The sequence below is a fragment of the Hyperolius riggenbachi genome, chromosome 1, assembly GCF_040937935.1.
Source record: "Hyperolius riggenbachi isolate aHypRig1 chromosome 1, aHypRig1.pri, whole genome shotgun sequence".
Taxonomy (NCBI): Eukaryota; Metazoa; Chordata; class Amphibia; order Anura; family Hyperoliidae; genus Hyperolius; species Hyperolius riggenbachi.
In genome coordinates this window covers 484,621,948-484,647,285 of record NC_090646.1, presented here as the reverse complement: position 1 = coordinate 484,647,285, position 25,338 = coordinate 484,621,948, and the positions used below count along the sequence as shown (strand labels likewise).

At 44.6% G+C, this 25,338-nt stretch overlaps 1 gene segment (V, D, J or C); it reads right to left on the bottom strand.

Moving 5' to 3' along the window:
- The window catches only part of LOC137521952 (Ig alpha chain C region-like), a 328,184-nt gene that overhangs the window by 10,404 nt on the left and 292,442 nt on the right, over positions 1 to 25,338 (bottom strand). The window contains 4 exon segments of the C gene segment in view: positions 3,512 to 3,847; positions 6,213 to 6,539; positions 9,095 to 9,424; positions 10,922 to 11,221. Of these exon segments, the coding sequence occupies positions 3,512 to 3,847; positions 6,213 to 6,539; positions 9,095 to 9,424; positions 10,922 to 10,934 (1,006 nt within the window).

Here is a 25,338-nt window from a genome sequence, read left to right as displayed (position 1 = left end):
GCGTGCTTGTTGCAGGTGTGTTGCTCAAAAACAGCTAAAGCCTTAAAGAGACTCTGTGAGAAAATTTTGAGCCTTATTTCTTCTATCCTATAAGTTCCTATAGCTGTTCTAATGTGCTCTGTTTTACTGCAGCCTTTCCTAGTTGCACACAGTGGCTGTGTTATCTCTGTTATATGATCTAATCTTCTCTCCTCTGTCTGGTCTGTCGGGCTCAATCAGTCAGGCTGGAATGTGTTGTGCTGCTTGTGATTGGATAGAAGCTATACACACCCTCTCCAGGCCCCCTGAACACTCTGCATGTCTCACAAACTGAGCTACTGTCAGCCTATCACTTGCTATGTCTTTTGTTTGTAAACACTGCATAAAAATGGCAATTACAAGCCAGGATTGCAGCAGGGGGTGGCAGAAACAGCACAGAGGGGCCCAGGAGAACATAATGAATAGAATGGTATGCTTTTTATTGTAAGAATTTTACAGTACAGATTCTCTTTAAGTTTAGCATGACTGGCATTGTTTATAAAGAAATGAAGATGGCAGCCTCCATAATTCTTCCCTTCACAGGTAGTAGCAAGAGGCCGATTGGGGTGAGGATTTTGAAGGTTGAGGGCAGCCCCAGAAAACTCTTAGGGCTTGATTCACAAAAGCATGCTAAGTGTTAGCACGCTAGTGAAAAGCCGCTTATCACGTGCAAACTGCCTCTTTGTGCGCCAATGCGCGCTTAAAGTTTTGCGCATGTAAAGGTATCACCTAAACTACTGTTGTTGTTGTTATGTCTTCGGGTAGAGTAAGTTGTCAGAAGAAAAAGCAGGAAGGGCGGAATCGTAAGTATTTTTTTTTTTTATTACTTCTTGTCTTATTAATTTTTTTTCTTTGTGTTTTTATCTCATTAAGCTTTTTGTGGAAATGGGTAAAAGGCAATTTCATACCTACTATATTCATTCCAAACTTCTGGTGGATATCTGGAAGCTCCCTTATTAAAGGGGCTCTTAGGTCTTACCATAAATCACCCTGCTGGAAGCCATCTCCAATAAAGTGAGGGTAGTTAAGTAGTCATCCTCACCCCCTCCTGGGACCAGAGGTGTGGATAAACCTATTGTCTTTGGCTTGGGTAGGTTGACTGTGTAGGAGACTTTCCTCTTACAGACCCCTCCATTGTCAAGGACGCATTGTTCATGCAATGGAACCACATGCTGAGCAGGTTAGTTGTCCTGATAATACCAACACCAAACAGAGACAAGGGGTTAAAAGGGGATTTTTTAAAGTGGTGGATACAATTTGTTTTCCTCATAATTAAGAAACATGTTAAAGATAATAATAAAAAAAACAAAAGATTGAAAGGGTACTTTGGTTTAATACAAACCACCACTGTGAGGGGCAAAATATCTAATTTTTGTTATTTAATATTTCTTCCAACATCTTTAATTACTGATTAGATCAGAAGAAATGAACATCAGGATGATAAAAGAGGCATTCAGTTGAATTTATTCATTACAGCCAGGTAAGGTATTTCTCACCTGTCACTTTTTTTAATAGAATCATGTAAATAAATTTTTTGCATGTGCTACACAATTGCTAGCCAGCAACACCACCGATTATTGGAATCACATCAAACTCTACATGGTAAACCCATCCTACAGTAAGTTCTTACTATATGTTAACTTACTGTGCAAATATCAGTGGTGTTGCTCCCCATATAAGACAGCCATTATTTATCTTTCAGTAGTCCACCCAAATGGCTGCAGAAGATTGAGTTAGGATTATTTGCAACATTCCATTTATACGGCACATTTCAATAACAATCTAATAGCAAGCACAGAATGAATAGGAATTTCACAAAAAAAAAAATACTCTGTCATCCCTTTACTACATACCCTTAAAATGTCCTAATGAGTGAGTACATAGAAAGTCAACACAGCATTTTTTTTAAATTTCACCTAATAATCCTGGTAACCACCAGATCCCTGATAAATGACTTCTGAAGATTATTTAAGGGGGTGTGGCTGGGACTACCACTTACCTCCCCTGTAAGAAGTCCAAATATGGGGGTTGGGGATTGTAGTCCAGACTGCCGGGCTTCCCAGGGAGTACAGTACCGAGCATGCTGACCTGAGCAGCAGTTGTTTTGAAACTGCCTGATGTATGTTAAATATGTATATTAAAGCAAAAAAAAACAAAAAAAAACCACCAAAATCTGATACTTACCTATGGAGAGGGAAGGTTCTGTATCCTATTGAGCCTTCCCAGTCCTCTCTCAGTCCCCTCATTCCTGCACATTCAGCTGAGTTCCACTTATTCAACCAATTGGTTAAATGCACCTTCAGAGATCCTCGGATGGGTTTGCAAGCAGTCGTGCCTCCCGAGTGCTCCCAAAGACTGGAAGCTCCGTAGTGCACCTGTGCACACACTATTGTGCTTATGCATGCACACTACGGAGCAGCCCTTCTTTGGGAGCACTCGGGCTCCAGAAACCTTCCAAGAGCTCCGAAATGTGGCATCATTTTACAGGGGGACAGTGCTGGAACAGGGGGGCCGAGAAGGGACAGGAAAGGCTCAATAGGATCCAGAGCCTTCCCTCTCCATAGGTAAATATCAGACTGTTTTTTTTTCTACGTTACAGCTGCATATTGGCTTTAAATAGCCTGCATTCACTTTTCACTATTAGTATTGATATTCAAGGGCTGTGGTAATACTACAATTTCCCATAATCCCATTTTAACCCTGTACTCAGAGCAAATCTAAAAGGAACAATAACCAAGCAATCCAGTTATGCATTCACTTTTTTATGCAGCTTGTGTAAGCCAATTATTTTGTCCATGAATCAGCTTCCTGTATTCCCCATCACTGCAGCTTTCCAAAGGGCTTGTCAGTTATTAATGTGAGCCTGAATACAGGATGGAAAGCAGAATGATGACTGGTCAGTGCACAGTGATAGTGCTCCCCCAGTGTCCAATCAGAGGTCTGGGATATGTCATTTGCCTGGGCATTGGGGCTCAAATGCAGAAAACCATGTGGGAGCAGAACTGTCCTCAGTGTGGTTTAGCTGAATCACAGAACTGTCTGGAGAAAATTACAAATCTTTGAAAGCTATGACATTATATTTTGCTCAGCTTTATTTGTTAGTACATTGACTTGTGACAATTGCAACATTATTAAGCAAAGCTGTATTACACAGTGAGAATCCACCTCATGGAATTTTCTCAGTGGTGTTTATTGCCGAACCAGAACATCATACACAACACAGCCACAACAAAAGTCACCATTACATACAGGAGGATGTGCACTTCCGAAGAGGAAGTTACACTCAACACGTACAATGCACACGAAAGCCATGGAAACATATAAAGAGGAGTATATTTCTAATTAAACAATGTTTAATGAGTGAGTTCAGCGGGCATTTCTCAGGGTGAATGAAAGAAAGGCATCAGCAGAGGACTGTGCAGGTGGCACTTTTAATAACAAGATAAGGAGGAGTCAGACATGTTGATAGTTACATTGACTTTTGTTGGTTTACCGGAATTGTTGTCAATGGATTTCCTGATAAACTTCAGTGGGATAGACTCATGGCCCACCACGCAACTATAAGATGTACCATCATCCCATTTTTTGGCAGGAATTTGTAATATACTGCTCATATAAAAATATTGGTTTCCACCTTCACTTAGTACTACGGGTTCACTGTTAATATATTGATCCTTGGGAACAGCCACATCATTTTCTGTCCATCCAACGTAGATGTGTTGAGAATAATAGTGGTAGACAACGCATGATAAGGTGAGAATCTCTTTCTTGGCTATCTCCTGTGGTGGTGGTGGGAATACGGCCACCTGTGGCTCCGACAGCCTTGTCTCTGTGTGCACAAGATGCATTTATGTTATAAGTGCATGGAAGGTTGTGTTTTGAAACAATGAAACAATGGCCTAACATTTTGCTTGCTTTTCTTTTTAAAAATGATCAGTGCCTGTGATAGGAAACAGTGACATACATGTGACACACGCATGCATGAGATGGGCATTCACACACATGCTGCTGCAGATTTGAGTGTGACGTTACTTTGACTTATGGACGCACACAACTGTTAGCTTGGTCTCATTCAGTAATCTTAATCAAACTCTTTAGAAGTCCTCTGAGCAGAACCACAGTGTTACATCTCATGCTTACAAGAATGTCAGTGTCATAAGAAAGCAAGAGGGTCAGCTTAGTGATCCAATTAAAAGGACCCCATCAGAAGTTATATTGCTGGTGCTCAGATTACTGTGCAGAGCACTACAAGTCATTACAATGTTCACTTGCCAGGGATTGTAACTAGACAAGAGCAGCCCCTGTGATCGCAGGGGCCAATCACTTTGGGGGTGGAGGGGTCATGGGAGGCAACTACAGACCTTCCCTTCCTCCTATACAGTGGACTATAGATTGGGTGTCTCTGTGGCTAAACTTGTTATGGGTGTGAAGATCATGATGGCCACACGAGTTGTATGACCCTTGTGAGATGGGCCCCAAGGCCATGAAGGGCACCATGGAGAGGTAAGGGAAGGAATGGAACATTGGGGGGCCCCATCAAAGTTTTGCTAGGGGGCCCTGTGAATTGAAGTTATGCCTCTGTCACTTGCAATGAGATTTTCCAAGAGTTTGAAGAGTCTCTTTGGATACACCAAGTAGATCTGATTGCTAGCATTGCTCATTATTAAACTTAAAGCTATAGTCAGGCACATGTTTTTGCTTATAATAGAAATACATTTTAAAAAGAAAATGTGCATTCCAATCTAAAGTTTAGGCTGCAGGCTATCAATGGTAGCAGCGAAGCAGGGCACATTTTTATTCCCACCAACGTCATACCCCCTAGTAAATGACTGCATCTTTATGGGCTGTTGGCACAAGGAAGGAGTGGCTTCAGTTTGCAGTGTGCAGTGTGCTCCACCCCATGATGTCATACTTGATGCTGCCAGGAGCTGGGCTTTTTTTTTGAAGGGAGAGATAAAAAACATGGCAGAGAGGCTGTAGACTGTGTACACTGCAGTCTACTTGACTGCAGACAACCAGCTGCTAAAACGAAATTTTATGTTGCAAAAAGTATATTTAAAGTGCTTCTATAATCCTAGTCCTAACTTCAAGGATGTCCATAAGGTAATAATTACTGACTGCGGACATAACCTTTTATGTCGCCATTCCTCTACTGTGACCATTGACAATCTGAGCTGCAGAGATATTTGTGTTATCTTGGTTGTCAATGTCAGGTTTACCTAGTTAGATCTTGGAAGCATTCAACAGGGAGCCCACACCAGCACATGTCCATCAGGTAACAACTGCTGACTGCAAACATAACCTTCTAACATTTCCATTCCCCTCTTGTGACCATTGACAATTTATATAAGGTGATATTTGCCATCACCTTCGTTTTCACTGTAATAGTGCCCTTTAACGGTGGGATTTTTAGCAAATGATCATGTTTTGATAAGAATAGATCCCTCAGATCGAGAGAAAATATTATATTTAATTGACTTGCACAGCAAGAAAGACCGGGCACTAGTCACTAGAAACGCTTTTATTCCATCTTCATGCCACATATGTTATACATACACCAGTCAAATAGGTATAAATCAAACCTGGATCGGTGGAGGTGCTTGTTGCTCAGGGCTCGGGTGACCAGGGGGGTGGTTGGACCGCACTACAGCCGTTTCACGCCTGACTGGCGCTTGCTCATGTGCTAAGTCCTGTGTAAGGACGGCGCTGTGCGGCTTCCTGGATAGACTCTGCAAGCCGCTCCTTCAGCGCTCGTCATTGGTGGAGGGAATTGATGATAAGAGGGGTGGAGGTGAAAGGGCGGGCACTCGCCATCCAGCGGTGAGATAGTTAAAGAGAAGCAGCATAGTACTTTGCATACAAACATATGCTGCGTGGCAATTCATTACAGATAAGAGAAAAGTCAGGGTTAGTTATAGGTGGGGTGTGGGGTAGGTTAGGGTTAGTATCTTGCATAGGTTAGGGTTAGTATCTTGCATAGTGATTAGAGGCTGAAGAAGACATGCCGGGGGGGGGGGGGGGGCAGTAATAATAATATAGGGCTTGAATATTTAAACCAAATGTCGTGCACCTCATTAAACAATGACAGATTACTGGTGCTGTAAATCAACATACATAAAAAAAAACTACATAATTGTGGTCATCACTTGCAGTTATTGATCTATACATGACCACTATGTTAGATAGATTCTTACCTTCAGTTTTAGAGATTGTTGTGATGATTGGATTAGAAAGCCCTGGGACAGTGACTGTGCAGGTGAATTCTGTATACTTTCCCCAGGTATCTGTGCTGACAGTAAGAATGCTGGTGATCGTGTAGGTGCCGTTCTTATTCAGCAGAGGGTCTTCATTTTGATAGTTTAATGAGTTAGAAGCTCCTGGATAGTCCCAGTTGATCGTACAACCAGTAGGGGTTTTAAGATCATATACTATGCATTGTATAGGAGCAGTGTTGTCAATATAAAGATCCTTTATAGTTGGAGGCACCATGACTACTTTGACTCCCAGACAGTTTATGTCATCTGTTAAATATAACATGCAACAAATATTATGGATTCATGGTAAACGTTTAATTTTCTTTAAAGAGCACTGAAAACACATATTGGGGAAAAAAAAGATATGTGCGCATACTTCTTGCTTATCTTTGAAATGTCCCTGTTTTGGATGGACAGTGACTATTTTGACCTTGATTTGAATCAAATTATTTTAGTGGTAGGAATGAGTTGGGAGAGGGGGGCAGGGGGGGGGATGTTTATGCTCCAGCTATATTATTCAATTAATTTTTCTTTAAAATGTTTCCCTCTATGTCAATTTGGAAGGTTGGGAGGAATGCAACCAAAGGGTGCAGTTGGCATTATAGCTGTATTTGCTGTAACATTACTGATCTGATTATTTCCGACAGACGACTAATGCCCGGGTTGGCCACTAATCATGAGTGAATTCTACTAATAACTAATTGGAAACAACCACCGACAATGAAGAGCCGATCATTTTCTGGGTTGTTAAATGAGACGTGTCCAGAGGCCCGGATTTACCATAAGGCACTATAGGCACCTGCCCACAGGCGCCTGATGATGGAAAGACGTCTCTCCCCTCCCTGAGCGCCTCCTTCCCTATGGAGAGTCCTGATGAGAGTGTAAATGAGAGTTTACTCAACCTGCTCTCGGCATTCCACTGATGAGTCAGGGGCACCTCTAGCTACTTAATACTGAGGTTCTTCTAGCTACCTAATACTTGGGGGCACCTCTAACTAATTAACATTGAGGGTACTTCTGTCTACCTAATACTAAGGGGCACCTGTAGCTACCTATGACGGGCAAGGGAAGTATGGGAGAAGTGACAGCTGTGCCAGCCAGCACACTTGCGGTTTGTAGGTTCATGGAGGGCAGACTCTAAGGTGCCAGGACATCTGTGCTTATAGTCTCCTGTGAGGTAACTCTGGGCCTGGACGTGTCATTATATATTGATCAATTTGGCAAGTAACATGTATATATGAAAACCAAAGGAACTTGTTGAATACAAAATATAAGGTGGCAGAGCTGTTGTACATGTGAACATTGGTTTTGCTTTCTCATTCAGTTGTTTACCGATTGAGAACTTGGTCAAACAGATCAATCATTCAAAGGGCTGGCCACAAATCCCCTTATGTGTACCAGGCCTTATACTAGGTACACACCATACGATTTTCTGACAGATTTATTGACAGATCGATTATTTCTGACAAGCCCAACCTGATTTCTGAATGATGTTAGAATCTATTTTACGTTCATTTTAATGGAAAAGCGATCGGACCTGTTGGAAATAATTGATCTGGAAGTGAATCTGCCAGAAAATTTTATCGTGTGTGCCTAGCATTAGGCACAAGTTCAGAAAGGATCCAAAAAAAGAAAACAACAGACAGAAACCAAATAAATATTAATTCTTTTGTCTTTTAGAATGTTTACTTCCTGTGCTTGAGTTACATAGTGGACTCAGATATTTGAGGCCGAAAGTTGACAGCAGCTGCAGTAATCCTGCTTGGTTTTATTTGAGTGCCCGGTCGGTGTACAGTACCTTTATTCTTGTACTGAGAGTGAAGTTGGGTGGCAATAAAAAAAGATATAAGTGACAGTGCTGTGCCAAAATGTTTTATTTGCAGGTGTTCAGAGGGCAAAACTAGATGCATATATCATTCATTACTAAATATATTAAATGCTAAGCTTTATGAATGAAAGACTAAATTTATGTTTTTCATTTTATATTGTAGCTCAGAAATTAGGTTTTTTTTAATATTCTCTGATGTATTTTTTTTCCATTTCTGAAAAAACAAAACTAAGGCCTCTTTCACATTAGACAACATGTGCTGGAGCCGTTCTCCTGCACGCGTTGATAGCCTGCGGTGTGTCGCCTGGAATCTGCGGTGCGACGCTGAGTGGCAGCGGTAGTAATTAATTAACCCGACGGGGAAACGCCCATTCTCGACGTTGAAATGATCCCAGGTGCGTCGGATCCGCAACGCATCGAAACACAGCATTGGGTGTGAAAGGTAAAATTAAAGTCTATGGACTTTCATTTTACCTTGGTCAACGCAAAGTTTCGACTTTGCGTTGAAACGCTTAAAAAGGGCTGTAGACAGTGTGAAAGATCCCTTAACATATGTCTATCTTCAAAGCAGAGGCGTAGCTACAGTGAAGCAGCCCCTGCAACCGTGGGGGGAGGGGATCCTAGAGCTGTGAGGTGGCCCCAACTACTAACCTTCCCTTCCTTCAATAAAGGGGTCCATCCTTCCGGTGTTTTTGTGGCTACAGTTGTTATAAGTGTGAAGATTACGATGTCCACACTTGTTTTATGACCCTTGCAAGCTGGGCCCTCAGGCTGTGAGGATCACCGAGGGTTAGCAAGGGAAAGTGTGTGAACAATGAGGGGCACCATCAAAGCTTTGCTGGGGGCTCCATGATTTGTGGTTATGCTCCTGCCTCAAAGCACAGAAAACAGCAATTAAACCTGAACTTTCGAAAACAAACACTTTTAATGGAGTTTAGATAATACCGGTATGGTGAAACCCAGCAGTCAAGACATGGCACAAGAAATAGCATACCTGAACATTTCCTGGTTGTATCTTCAGCCGATTTTTGTGTTTTTTTGTCTGTCACCAGACATTTGACTCTTGCGCCATTGTTCCACAGTGCCTTACTGATCCTCACTGTGCTTTGTAGACCATAAAAGCTGTTTTTGAGTTTCCCCATTTGAATTAAGTCTTGTGGAAGGCTGCTCTCCTTCTCATTGATGAACCATTTCATGTCAGCAGCCGAGGAGCTTAGGTTATATGCCTGGCAGGATAGCTCTATCTGGTCATCATTTTTGCTAGGGCAGGTTCCTTGTAGTAGGTATACAGCTGGTGATTCGGGAAGATCACACCCTGCTGGATCTGGATTTCAGAATGTAGAAAAAGACATGAAGCTTACACCACCTATAACTTATGCAGATAAATGTAGTTTGTTAAAGTAAATCTGTAATCTGAGTAAAACATATTTAGATAAGTGGCAGCCAAGGTAATTAACAGAGGCGTTGCTTGTCCCAAAGATCAGTGGCACATGCCCCAGATCTATTCTGTGGTGCCCCAGATGTCCCCCAGGCAGAGTAGAGCCACTACAGCACCCATCATGGCACCACAGCATCCAGCATGGCATTACAGCACCCAACGTGCCTCATAGAGGCACCATAGCATCCAGCATGACACCATAGCACCCAGCATGGCACTGCAGCATACAGCAATGGGGGTGCTACGGTGCTCCTATGTTACACTAAGGAGGTCACTACATCGATAATACCACTCTTACACTCCCCACCCCCAGAGTTCCACCAATTACATTATGCCTGGGCTACTGGCCAGATGTCCACTGATTTCTGTTTTAGGGTCACCGTTTCATTGCAGTGAACCAGCCTTGTCACTTCTGGGAGGGGTTGGTGCAAGTTTTAAATGTCACCTCTCTTTGCTGCCAATTGGCAGGCGGACATGACTGGTCCAGCAAAGTCAATTAACCCTTTGCACACTTGCATACACTTATTTAAGCATAATGACAAGGTAGCACCATCCCTGCAGCTAATTCAAAGTCAGAGGTCTTAGTTGGCAAAACAATGTATTGTTTTGCATAGTCATATACACTGAATAGATGTTCCTGTTAGTATGTGTCCTAACACTTGTCCAATAACATTCATAATACAGCATGCATACAATTAATCAACCTATCAAACAGATAATCTGTTTGATGAGTTAATAAACTGTATGCAAATAATGCATTGTTTTGCCTACAAAGTCCTCTGACTTTTAATTAGCTGTAGGGATAGTGGTGTCATTATGTTTGAATGAGATATGTGTGGGAATATGCAGAGGGTTAATTGACTTTGCTGTTTGGTTTGCCACACCCCCTTTAGCACTTCAATTTTTTTTTAAAGTAAACTTGGGATGAAGGGAACAGGATGATTTTTACGTACCTGGGGCTTCTGCTAGCCCCCTGTCGTTTGTCAGCTCCCTCTATGTCCTCCCAGTTCATTCTGTGGTGCTGCTGTAAAGTCCAGGGTTACGGGCTACTAACATGCACTGTGCCTGGCCACATAGGAGGGAGCATTTGTGTCAAGTTTTTAATTCTGATCCTCAATTTTAGCTACCTGGCATTACCAAGATTCTCATGAAACCACTGGCCTTCTCAGAGACAGAGAATTGGAAACATGTTCTCCAACCAGAACAACTGAAAAAATATAGATCTTCCATAAGTTTGGGCTGGAATTTGGTGTTCATTTGTGTGCACGTGTGTCTTATCATATTTGAGCTATAGGAGTTAGTTCCCATGAAAGAAAATAATTTTATAGTTAATTTTACACTAGTTTTGACTTAATGAGTTCTAGGCTGTATTTTTGGACTTACTTTTAGGAACCATCTCCTGGATACTGCTGTTAAAATGTTTGATGACACACCGATATTCCTTGCTATTCCACTCAGAACTGCTGACACTGACCTCGCTGACCAAGCTATAAGCGGGGGGTTCTCCATAGAGGTTGGTTGGATAATTATTTATGTCTGATAGCTTCTCTCCAGTATTTGTGATCCATTCAACAGAATCAGGTTTAGGAAAACTTTTTTGAATAAGGCATCCAACGGTGATATAGCTGCTACCTTCTTGACCGTATGGAGACAAGGGAAAGACAACAGGAGTGATGCTATTTACTGAAATAGACAAAAAAAAACAAAACCAAACGTCAGTATAGCACACACTGGTATTAGAATTTTTAGGTAATGCAGAGGAACTCACACACTGAAAAAATTAGACCAGTTACCATTTGCTCAATCTAGCGAAGCAGGTAAAATGGGCGTGAGGTGCACCTGGTAATTTGGGTGCCACTATACTACAGTGTATTACTGTGCTGGGTAATATTGCCATATATATGGAGAAACGTGGCGTTACACCTCAGATGGGTAACTTTGCTGCTTGACATTGCTCTCACACTTTTCGATGTCCAATATATCATGATGATTTTATTCTGTGAGCTTACAGTCATTATAGTTTTGTTTACACGTTAGCTATCCATTAAATGAGATAGTTTGCAGTCTGCCTTGTATTGTAGGGCTCTTGGGATTGGGTTGTCCTACATTCCTACCAACAGTATGGTTTCCCCCTATAATGTTCGTTGACTGCTGAGAACAGCTATAACAAACACTTTAGGGTTGGTTCACAAAATGTATATATATCGGCTCCTTGGCACCTATTCAATTAACTATATTTTGATTTTTCTCACAGGAGATATCACAACTAGCAAATTTGTTGATAAAAGCATGCAACTAAGTGCAGAAGTTGGTAGATCGGCACCACTGATTTCAGAGCAAGTTCACAAAACTGATTTGCCGAAATGCAGAACAGTCGGCAGTTCAGTGAAAATCTCGCGAGCATTCCAACATTGATTTCTCTCACCTCTACCTACCAGTTATATACAGCAGGTTTTGCCTAAGCATGGGCTTAGCTGCTTAATACTATTGCTGTACAGAAGTCAGGTGCTCAACTACAACCTATAAGTTCCAAGATAACAATTGTCCTAAATTCATTCAGTTTTATATACAGTATATGAAGCATTTTTACTACATAATGAATACCATAACTTTTCTGTTCTGCAATCTTCACCATCTTTCTCAATGGTAAATGCATGGCTTCATGTAGTTCTCAGCACTCCTTACAAATGGGTTGTAAGGGCCCATTCACACTTGAAAAGTGTCAAAGTGGTTGCACTTAGCGCTACTGTTTTGTGTGAGGGTGATTTTGCCGAGATTATCGCGGTAAAATCACTGTACAAATTTACTTTTTTTGCGATCACGATTAGCGCATTCATAGCATGCTAATCGCGATCGTTCTTCAATTGTGGCAAAATGCTGCATGTAACAAGCTTGTGATTGCCGCTAATCGCGGAACGCCTGCCATTTAAAAAGCGCTAGTGCTCCGGCGATTAGTGGTAAACGGCCGCTAATCGCCCTAGTCTGAATGGGCCCTTAGAAAATTTTCGCTCTTTAACAATGTAATCATTAGTATTTATAACTTCCAAATCCAATACATCACAGATAAACTTGAAAAATCTGCTGCAGCTACTTTTGTTGCCCAGATCCATACACCTGGTTAAGTTTGAAACATAACCTTTTAATTAAAGCTTCCTACATAGTTCTGCGGCTCCAGCAGACAGGGCAGACGTGAGAACAAAGCGATTGGGTATTAGGCAGGGGCGTTTCTAGGGTCCTTGGAGATCGGGGGCACCTGTGGGCACCAGGTGGGGAGGTATAAAAAATGGGCGTGGCCATGAGGTGAGTGGGCGTGGCCATGGGTGGGGCCAAATGTACATGAACTTAGCAGTGGTGTAAGCTACAGATAACAGGCCTGCCCATCGAAATATTGGATGGAGCCCCCTGTCCTTTATTTAGATAATTTACAATCAGTATAGGCATAGGTCAAAGATGTATACGCACATACAATTTTGATTGGTCAATCACTGACCCCCAATTTTACCACCCCCGTGCAGTAAGTGGGCCAACAGACAATGAATTTTATGAACATAGCTAAAATTGGCTAATCAAAATTGTATGTGTGTACCAGGCTTTACAGCTAATACTTTACATACTGAAAGTAGCAGGGATCAGCATACAATATAGCTGGTTTACAATCAGTAAAGGCACAGAGTAACACCTTACACTGTACACACTGGAGGTAAATCAGCACACAGTGCAGGCACTAGAGAACAGCGTATACTGTACATACTGAAGGCAGCAGAATTCAGCACACTGCAGCTAGCGTGCCAAAAATATGAGGATCACGTTGTGCGGCGTGCTTATCGCGCCACACCGAAAAATGGGTGGGCCATGGACCAGAATATAGGTGTGGTAATGGGTGGAGACAAATTTACATGAACCTAGCAATGGTGGGACATTAGATTATGACAGTGGTGGCGAACCTTTTGGAGGCCGAGTGCCCAAACTGCAACCCAAAAGTCACTTATCGCAAAGTGGCAACAGCAACTTAAAGTAAATACTGTACAAACGTTTTAACTCATACATGAACATTATGGAAAATCCAAGTTGAAAATAAACTTTGAAGATAAACAATTTCATCCATCCTACTCCTGAAAAATGTATTCAATGTTTTAGAACCTCCCAGTTTTATTTTCTGTTTTAAAAAGCTAAAAAAGTAGGTTTAATGCTATTGTCTCATATGATAAGGATTCAGCTTTTCCCATAGTCTCGTAGTTAGCAATCATGTGACCCCCAACAAGACAAATTCAGCAATCATGAGGCCCCCAACAAATCATGAGGCCCCCAACAAGACAAATTCAGCAATCATGAGGCCTCCAACAAATCATGAGGCCTCCAACAAGACAAATTCAGCAATCATGAGGCCCCCAACAAGACAAATTCAGCAATCTTGAGGCCCCCAACAAATCATAAGGCTCCCAACAAGACAAATTCAGCAGTCATGAGGCACATAAATAGACAGCATTTCACATAAATAGGCAGAATGCCCCCTTAATATGGTAGCCCCCCAAGTTAGGTAGTGAGTGACAGGGACCCCCAGGTTAGCTAGTGAGCGACAGGCGCCTCCAGTTAGGTAGTGAATGACAGGGACCCCGATAGTGAGTGACAGGGAGCCCCTTTAGGTAGTGAGTGAGTGCCAGGGAGCTCCTTTAGGTAGTGAGTGAGTGCCAGAGAGCCCCTTTAGGTAGTGAGTGAGTGCCAGGGAGCCCCTTTAGGCAGTGAGTGAGTGCCAGGGAGCCCCTTTAGACAGTGAGTGAGTGCCTGGGAGCCCCTTTAGGCAGTGAGTGAGTGCCTGGGAGCCCCTTTAGGCAGTGAGTGAGTGCCAGGGAGCTTCTTTAGGCAGTGAGTGAGTGCCAGGGAGCCCCTTGAGGCAGTGAATGAGTGCCAGGGAGCCCCTTTAGGTAGTGAGTGAGTGCCAGGGAGCCCCTTTAGGCAGTGAGTGAGTGCCAGGGAGCCCCTTTAGGCAGTGAGTGCCAGGGAGCCCCTTTAGGCAGTGAGTGAGTGCCAGGGAGCCCCTTTAGGCAGTGAATGAGTGCCAGGGAGCCCCTTTAGGTAGTGAGTGAGTGCCAGGGAGCCCCTTTAGGTAGTGAGTGAGTGACAGGGGGGCCCCCCCTCTAGCCGCCGCCGCTCCCCCCCCTCACCTGGCAGTGTAGTCAGACCTCAGGATCAGCGGCGACCCGACCAGTAGTACGAGCGGGCGCCGGACGCACCCGCTCTATATGCGGAAGTGATCTTGAGGCCCCCAACAAATCATAAGGCTCCCAACAAGACAAATTCAGCAGTCATGAGGCACATAAATAGACAGCATTTCACATAAATAGGCAGAATGCCCCCTTAATATGGTAGCCCCCCAAGTTAGGTAGTGAGTGACAGGGACCCCCAGGTTAGCTAGTGAGCGACAGGCGCCTCCAGTTAGGTAGTGAATGACAGGGACCCCGATAGTGAGTGACAGGGAGCCCCTTTAGGTAGTGAGTGAGTGCCAGGGAGCTCCTTTAGGTAGTGAGTGAGTGCCAGAGAGCCCCTTTAGGTAGTGAGTGAGTGCTAGGGAGCCCCTTTAGGCAGTGAGTGAGTGCCAGGGAGCCCCTTTAGGCAGTGAGTGAGTGCCTGGGAGCCCCTTTAGGCAGTGAGTGAGTGCCTGGGAGCCCCTTTAGGCAGTGAGTGAGTGCCAGGGAGCTTCTTTAGGCAGTGAGTGAGTGCCAGGGAGCCCCTTTAGGCAGTGAATGAGTGCCAGGGAGCCCCTTTAGGTAGTGAGTGAGTGCCAGGGAGCCCCTTTAGGCAGTGAGTGAGTGCCAGGGAGCCCCTTTAGGCAGTGAGTGCCAGAGAGCCCCTTTAGGCAGTGAGTGAGTGCCAGGGAGCCCCTTTAGGCAGTGAATGAGTGCCAGGGAGCCCCTTTAGGTAGTGAGTGAGTGCCAGGGAGCCCCTTTAGGTAGTGAGTGAGTGACAGGGAGCCCCTTTAGGTAGTGAGTGAGTGACAGCCGCCGCTCCCCCCTCTCACCTGGCAGTGTAGTCAGACCTCAGGATCAGCGGCGACCCGACCAGTAGTCCGAGCGGGTGCCGGACGCACCCGCTCTATATGCGGAAGTGATGTCACTTCCGCATATCAGTGCGGGCGCTGGGTCCTAGCGCCCGCACGATTGGTCGCCGGCTCGCCGCCTGATCCTGAGGTCTGAGTGACGCGGCGGCGGCGACTGGAGGGAGCCGATGAGATCCGTGGCACCCCAGGACAGATTGGGGGCACGTGCCACCCCAAAATAGGGCTAGCGACACCCTTGGTATTAGGCATCGCTAAAGATCCAACAAACTGGATCTTTAGTGATCGTTGTTGCACCTCTGTACCCGCGCTGGTCAGACTCTATGCCGTGGTGGCCATTACCATCTGCCACTGCCGATTTCAGACCAGCATTGGTATGGGTCAAGCATCTAAACAAAGTATATTTAATCAGTTTACCCTACTACTGCATAGCTTTAGTAACATTGCCCAGTGAGGATGGTATCATTAGTGGCAACATTTAGCTTGTGGATATGTGGTACCTACACAGCACTGGAAGCCTCCTGCTTCAAACTTCATACATCCTATATAGAAGCCGGGAAACATCACTTACTTAATAAATATTTGTAAAATCGGCTCTGATTCCACAGAGAGAAAAATGTGCAGTAGTGCGCTCTATGCACGTGTTACATAGCAGCGCTCACTGCTATGTAGGAGCATGCCTTCCCTTAGTTACGCACATTGCTTCCTTAGCAACGTGCGTAACTTTCAATGCGGGCGGTCCTGTGAGTTATCGCTACCATTATACTTCACTAACAGCCGCTACTATGACAATTACCATGTTAATGCGCGTCACTATGTATGGCGTGCATAGCGCGTACAGGCGTACTACTTCAAATTAAGCTGGGCTGCTTGATGATGAATCAGGCGCATTGTCACTTTTCACTTCAAATGCCCAGTCAAGTTCAAGAAAATAGAAAATCTATCTCTAATCAGATTTCCCTAAGAAAGTCATTTCTAAATGTCTTCTTGTGTGAGTCTATGACTAGCTTCTCAGATCCATAGTCTCACCGTCTCACCTATACACTAGAACTTTCTACAACTTTATTCTTCACTAATACTCTCTGTATATTGAAAAAAACTTGCTTCATACAAATCACAGTAAAGGCTCATACACACATCAGACTATAGTCTTTGGAAACTGAAAGATCACAGACCAATCTCACCACCCTTCATGTAGTACGAGAGCCATACTCTACACAGTCTTTTCTATGGAGCTGAACTCCACATCAGAAAAAAATCTTTGCAAGATGCTCCACACACAGATGCTGTACAGACACAAAAGATCAGTATCTGCAAAAGATCTGTTCCTACCAAAAATCCATTCCTGCAAATTGCAATGATAGTCTATGAGATCTGCAGATCATCATACACACATGATTTAACTGACATTCATCTGCAGATCAAATCCACTAGGATGGATTTTCAGATCTGCGGATGATTGCTTGATCTGCAGATAAATGTCAGTTAAATCATGTGTGTATGATGATCTGCAGATCTAATAGACTATCATTGCAATTTGCAGGAATGGATTTTTGGTAGGAACAGATCTTTTGCAGATACTGATCTTTTGTGTCTGTACAGCATCTGTGTGTGCAGCATCTTGCAAAGATTTTTTTCTGATGTGGAGTTCAGCTCCATAGAAAAGACTGTGTAGGTATGGCTCTCATACTACATGAAGGGTGGTAAGATTGGTCTGTGATCTTTCAGTTTCCAAAGACTATAGTCTGATGTGTGTATGCACCCTTAGGGATGGTCAATGAGATGCAAATCATTTTGAGTTGATAGAGTATTATGCAAATTTTGTATGCAAATTTATGTAGCTTGAAAATGAACCAATCAAATTCTGTTGTGGTAAAATGTGATTGGTCCATTTTAAAGCAGCATACATTTGCATACAAAATTTGCATAATCCTGCATCAACTCGAACATTATTTACATCTCATTGACCAATCACAGTATTTCAGGAAATTATTTCTTATATCCCTTCTCAATTTATGTTCAGATAAGGTCAGAGTGTGTATCGTGGTATCTCCCATTAAAGTCTATAAGCATGGCTCCCCTCTCTGCCTTATCCCCGCCACTGTCCTCTCTTAGTGACTAATGGCAGGGAGTAACAGGAGAGCAGCTACACACACTAGCCATGTGGTATTACATGTAGCACTGCTCCATTAGTGACACAAGATCCTGAAGCAGGCATTGATAGCCTCTCCCACTCCTCCCTGGCAGTTACTGGCAGCACCCCACTAGTCACAGGCAGCCCACAGCAGTCAAAGGTAGTCTCACCAAATATTGGCCATCAGCAAGAGGATATCCCTCAACAGTCACAGACACTCGACACTCCCAAAAAGTTACAGGTACCCCCACCAATCACTGCCATCCCAAACAGTCACTGGTAGCCCTACCAGTAGTCATAGACACCTCCCAGCTGGTATCACCCTCAGTAGACATGGCCAGACCCTCCTGTCCCATCAATCACAGGCATCACCTGGAGTCAAGGACCCCCCCACACACCCCCACCCCAGTACAAGCAGCCAGTCTGCTTTCTCCAGCAGTAACAGATACCCAAGAAATGACGTGGACTCCCCAGTAGTCAAATTTAGCCTCCCACCCCCAAATGTCACAAACACCACTTCCCTGTAGCGATAGGCATCTTCCAGCTTTTGCAGGCACCCCCCAGCAGTCACAAGCTCAACAATCTCATGGACCCTCTCATGGACCCTCCAGCAGCCAGACACCCTCTAACAGTTATAGACAGTCACAGGTACAACCATAGTCACAGGCACCCCTCACTTCACATACTTCTTCAACTACCAGTCACAGTGAACAGAATCATTTTATGAGAGACCTGTGTCTTATTTGTACACATACCGGTAATTTCTTATGGTAAACCTCAAGAATATTGGGAAATATTAATGGTACAAAATCAGCGCATGGCATCCCAGAAGATGGTGGTCAGTGGCTGGCAAAGACAGAACCAGCCACCAGCACAACCAGAGCCAATAGATCGAAGCCTGCACAGTCAGAAATCATCTGACAGAACAGCTGGAACAAGAAGCAAGCACAGCCACAAACATTATACCAGCACACCCAGAACAGCAACAGCAAGATCAGTCAACACAGCCAGAACCAGCTGCCAATACAGCCAGAGCTAGTCATAGCATAGCAGAACCAGCCACCAATACAGCCAGGGGCAGCATATAGAACACACAGTCATCACAGCCAGAACCAGTAGGCATCACAGCTATAGCCAGCTACCAGGACAGTCTGAACCCAGAAGGTGTCACAGCTGGACCCAGTAAGCATCATAGCCACCATCTAGCACAGTCAGAACCCTTAGTGATCACAACCAAAGCCAGCTACTAGGACTGGTCAGCATCCAGCACTGTCAGAACCTGTAGGCATATCAGCCAGCATCCAACACAGCCAGAACCAGTAGACATCACAGCCAGAGCCAGCTACCAGGACAGTAGGTCCTAGTAGGAATCACAGTCAGAGCCAGGATCCAGCACTGCAAGAACTGGTAGGCATCACGGCTAGAGGAAGCTACCAGGAAAGCTGGACCCAGAAGGTGTCACAGCTGGAGCCAGCTACCAGCACAGCCGGACCCAGAAGGTGTCACAGCTGAAGCCAGCTACCAGGACAGCTGGACCCAGTAAGCATCACAGCCAGAGCCAACATCCAGCATAGACTGAAACAATAGGCATCACAGCCACCAGAGCCAGCATCCAGCACAGTCAGAACCTGAAGGCATCACAACCAGAGCCAGCTACCAGGACAGCCAGACCTACTAGGCACCTGAGCCAGTATCCACCACAGGCAGAAGACAGTAGGACAGTAGGTCCCAGTAGGCTTCAAAGCCAGAGCCAGCATCCAGCAGAACCAGTAGGAATCACAAACAGAACTATCTACCAAGACAGCCGGAACCACTAGGCCTCAGAGCCAAGATTCAGCACCATCAGAACCATTAGGCATCACAGCCAGAGCCAGCTACCAGGAATGCTGGATCCAGTAGGCATCAGAACCAGCATCTAGCATTGCAAGAACCAGTAAGCATTACAGCCAGAGCCAGCTACCAGGAATGCTGGATCCAGTAGGTATCAGAACCAGCATCTAGCATTGCAAGAACCAGTAAGCATTAAAGCCAGAGCCAGCTACTAAGACAGCTGGACCCAGTAGACATCACAGCCAGAACATCATCCAGCACTGCCAGAACCAGTAGGCATCACAGCCAGAGACAGCTACCAGAACAGTAGGCATTGTAGCCAGCATCCAGCACTGCCAGGACCAGTAGACATCACAGCCAGAGCCAAGATTCAACACAGCCTGAACCAGTAGGCATTACAACCAGAGCCAGCTACCAGGACTGCTGGAGCAACTAGGCACCTGAGCCAGCATCCAGCACAGCCAGAACCAGTAGGCATCACAGCCAGAGCCAATAGGTATCACAACCAAAGTCAGCATCCAGCACTGACAGAACCTGTAGGGATCTCAGCCAGCATCCACCACAGCCAGAACCAGTAGGCATCACAACCAGAGCCAGTTAGCAGGACAGTAGGTCCTAGTAGAAATCACTGTCAAAGCCAGGATCCAGCACTGCAAGAACTGTTAGGCATCACGACTAGAGGAAGCTACCAGGACAGCTGGACCCAGAAGGTGTCGCAGCTGGAGCCAGCTACCAGGACAACCAGACCCAAAAGGTGTCACAGCTGGATCCAGCTACCAGGACATCTGGACCCAGTAAGCATCACAGCCAGAGCCAACATCCAGCATAGCCTGAAACAACAGGCATCACAGCCACCAGAGCCAGCATCCAGCACAGTCAGAACCTGAAGCCATCACAACCAGAGCCAGCTACCAGGACAGCCAGACCCACTAGGCACCTGAGCCAGCATCCAGCAAAGCCAAAACTAGTAGGCATCAGAGCCAGCATCCACCACAGCCAGAAGACAGGGCAGTAGGTCCCAGTAGGCGTCAAAGCCAGAGCCAGCATCCAGCAGAACCAGTAGGAATCACAAACAGAACCAGCTACCAAGACAGCCAGAACCAGTAGGCATCAGAGCCAGGATTCAGCCCCGCCAGAACCATTAGGCATCATAGCCAGAGCCAGCTACCAGGAAAGCAGGACCCATCAGAACCAGCATCCAGCACTGCCAGAACCAGTAAGCATTACAGCCAGAGCCAGCTACTAAGACATCTGGATCCAGTAGACATCACAGCCAGAGCAGAATCCAGCACTGCCAGAACCAGTATGCATCACAGCCAGAGACAGCTACCAGAACAACTGGAACCAGTAGGCGTCGTAGCCAGCATCCAGCACTGCCAGGACCAATAAACATCACAGCCAGAGCAAGCATCCAGCACAGCCAGAACCAGTAGGCATGAGAGCCAGCATTCACCACAGCCAGAACCAGTAGGCATCACAGCCAGAGCCACCATCCAGCACAGCAGAACCAGTAGCCAGCTACCAAGGCAGCCTGACCTAGTAAGCATCAGAGCCAGCATCCAGAACTGCCAGAAAGTAAGCATTACAACCATATGCAGCGATTTGGACAGCTGGACCTAGTAGGCAGCACAGCCAGAGCCAACATCCAGCACAGCCAGAACCAGTAGGCATCACAGCCAGCAACCAGCACAGCAGCACCACTAGGCATCACAGCCAGTGCCAGCTACCAGGACAGCAGGACCCAGTAGGCATCACAGCCAGAGCCAGCATTGGTAGGCATTAGAGCCAGCATCCAGTACAGCAGAACCAACACAGCATGGTTACAGATTTCCCTGCAAGCTCATGGTGAACCAGAACTCCTCGGAGTGTGTAAGGGGTGTATCCCTGGAGGCAAGTTGATGCCCAAAGGATTGGTACTCCACAAAGTTTTGTCTTGTTGCCACTGATCTCCTCATTTTCTTAGAGCTATACCTAACTAAAGCTCTTCACCCACATAACCATTACAACCATACACAATATTATTTCTCACCGGAGAACTTCTCCTACATAATTTTCAACCTTCCTACAGCATTCCAAAATTCCAAAGCCTGGTTCACACATCCAGTTTTTATTGGCCAATCACTGACCAGTTTTACCACCTCCATGAGGACCAATTATTTTAAATACTATGAACAAATTATGTAGGTAAGCTCTCATACGTAATAAAAGTGGTAGAATTGGGTAATCAACATTGGAAGTGTGTACCACTTTAGTTGCATAACATCATCATTTCAATCCATGCTAGAGCATTGTAACTGTTATGCTTTACGGAGCTGTAGAATCTCTAGAGGTTCTCAGCCCTACCTAATCACAGCTATAGTGAGGTTAGATTACCTTCTATTTATATTCTTCAACTACTTGGTCATCACTAACTCTAACCTTACTCACTGCATGTCTTCAGATATTTACTTCAGTGATATATGTGTACTTGCCCTGGATCAGGTGCAAGATTCCTTTTCTAGTATATTTGTATGATGCAGAAATTTAACAACCACTCTTATTTTCAATCAGATGGAAGGATAAAATGTATCTATTGCTATGTAAAAGAAGACTGATTTGATATTTCGAATCACTTCTTACCTGTTTTCTCTCTCATCTTCTTGCTGTCATGAAGAACTTGCTGTGTATATGCCAGTGATAGACATCTCTTGGTCACCTGTATGTCCTGCTTTGACAGATCTTATACAGTGAAACTAATGAGAGCCAGACTGGCAGACAGTCTGTATGGGAATTCTGGTGGGTGGAGGGACCATGATGTTTAGCCCGCAGGCTGTTATTCATATGTTTTGTTTTGTTTTTGTCTGGTCTGTGGTTTATGTGGTACCCAACATGTCTAGACTGAATTTTTGTAACAGTTAAAAGACAACAGCTGCCACTAGAGCGCTGCCATGCACACACGTCCCTAATATCCACTTTTTCTTATTCCTAAGTATAACAGATGCTATGTAAATGTATGTTGTATTATATTGGGACTGTTGCATGTAAATGTCTGTTGTATTATATTGGGACTGTTCATAAAATGTATAGAAAATGTATAAAAAAGTAGATATATGTATTATAATATTACATTAGCAAACAATTTTATAATACTGACTACTACAACCAGGGCCAGATTTACCATAAGGCACTGTAGGCTTGTGCCTACAGGCGCCTTATGTGGCGGAGAGTGATGTCACTTACCAGCTCCAGCCCAGCAGTCGGCGGAACGTAGTTAGGGATGGAGATCCGAGGCTTAATGTGTACCTCCTGTGAAAGTAGCATGGTGGGCAGTGTGTGGGTATTACATCCTACTCCCTCTGTCCCTGCACCGCACCAACTGCAGAACAGATCAGCTGTGCACTCTGGCCACACACACTGCCATTTTCCGGCTCTTTTCATCTTAGTTCGATGTAGGCTTGAGGCAATGTAAGGTGTTGACTTAGTTGTGTGTACCCCCCCAAATCATGTGTAGCCCCATCCCTGACTGTGTGTAGCCTGTTTTGTAAGATAACTGGGGCCAAGTATATAATTATTTTATTTTTTTATTATTAAATTAGAGGGGGCATTATCCAAGATTTTGCTGTTCATCCAAGATTGAATTATACCGCTGCTAGGTTCATGTACATTTAGCACTTTATGTGAAATAAGAAAATAAGGGCTGGGCTGGGACGGGGGGTGTGACCTGTGTTGGCAGGCGGAGTTTGCCAACAAGCTTCTGAAGTGTAAATCTGGCCCTGACTTCAACCCATTAAAGTAAAAACTCTTAAGATTCAGAAACTGAAAATAAATCCGCAATAGGAAGTTTGATCCATAGTCCATAGCCTTTATTGTTCAATAAAACTGTCCACAGGAGACCCTAGACAGCCACAATTCATAACAGGAAACTCCTTCCCAGCAACATAAATGTGGTTTTCAGTAGCATATGTTTGTGAATGCTGAACATTGCAACAACGTTGCTCTATAACTCAAGACACATATGTAAAGTGTGTGTGTGTTTACCCTAAACAATATGCCTCTTGGATACACTTTTGGCAAACTGCAGAGATAAAATGGCAGCTGACCAGTTAAGAGATAACTAGCAAGAAAGGTGTACACAGATTGTTACTTCTTTTATAATAAAGTGGTATGAAACTTAGCATTTCCGCTTTGTTCCAAAAGGTTATTTACAGCATAAGATGTACTACAACAACAAAAATTTGAAGCAGAACAGCATTAAAATGGTTAAACACATCACTTTGTTCGTGGAAAGCTCCTTGCTTCAGTGGATAGCTTCTGGTCGCATCTGAAGAGGTGATAACATTATCTTTTGTTTACATTCCTTTGTGAGATAGATTTAATAAACATTATGAAAGTGCTGAAACTGAGCTCTCTCTGCTTCTAGTATGTTTCCAGCTGAGAAGTGATCACTAGATAGATTTTAATATGTAAATACAGCAGTTATGCAAGAAAATGCAATGGCAGCTGTCAGAGCAGATAAACTGTACTTTGGGAACTTGTAATTTGTAAACAGACACTATTACTTGTGCACAAAAGTAAACATGATAACTGTATGGGTAATAAAAAGTAGGAAAAAAAAACACATTTTTATTGAATGTTATGTCAGCCCCGCCTTCAGAATGCTATGTCCGCCCCGCCTTCAGAATGCTATGTCCGCCCCGCCTTCAGTCTCCGAGCAGCAATCGCCGCTCGGGAGACTGTTAGACGGCGTAATCGCCGTCTATTTACATGTACAGCGCTGCGATCGGCAGCAGCGCTGTACTGGGGACAGCCGTGTGACATGGCTGTCCCCTCCATAGGCTGGGCAGTGATCGGCTGTCATAGGCTGAAGCCTATGACAGCTAATCACCTTGATTGGCTGGCTGGGGGGGGGGAGGGAGGGAGGGAGCAGGGGAAAGGAAATTTAAAAAAAAGCAAAATTTATAAAAAAAAAATATTTATAAAAAAAAAAAAATATTTATAAAAAAAATAAATAAACAACTGTGGAGCGATCAGACCCCACCAACAGAGAGCTCTGTTGGTGGGGGGAAAAGGGGGGGGGGGGAATCACTTGTGTGCTGTGTTGTGCGGCCCTGCAGCTTGGCCTTAAAGCTGCAGTGGCCATTTTAGCAATAATTAGCCTGGTCTTTAGGGGGGGTTACCACTGTGGTCATCGAGTGGTTAAAGGGAACCAGAAATGGAACTCAGAGACGAATAACATAATAGATTTATACATACCCGGGGCTTCTTCCAGCCCCATCCACATGGATCGCTTCCATGCCACCGTCCTCAACCTTCGCTGGTACCGGGTCCCGTCAATTGCGCCGGAGGCGACCAGTTTTCCGCATGCGCAGGGACTCCCTCAGTCTCGCCGGCGCCTGCTTTAGGCATGCGCCTGCTCAGTATAGAGGGAGTACACTGTGCCTGCGTCGACTGGCCCTGACTGGCCAAAGTGATGGGACCTGGTTCCGGTGATTGAAAAGGCTGAGGATGGCGGTGTGGGAGCGATCCATGTGGATGGGGCTGAAGGAAGTCCCAAGTATGTATACATTTATTATGATAGAAAAGATGGAGAGATCCGCTCGACAGGCGCAATAAAAGTTTGTTTTTTATTGATAAAGCAAGCAGCTGGACAAAGCAGATTAGCTCACACAGCTGGACATAGCAGATTAGCTCACACAGCTGGACATAGCAGATTAGCTCACACAGCTGGACATAGCAGATTACCTAACCTCACACAGCTGGACATAGCAGATTAGCTCACACAGCTGGACAAAGCAGATTAGCTCA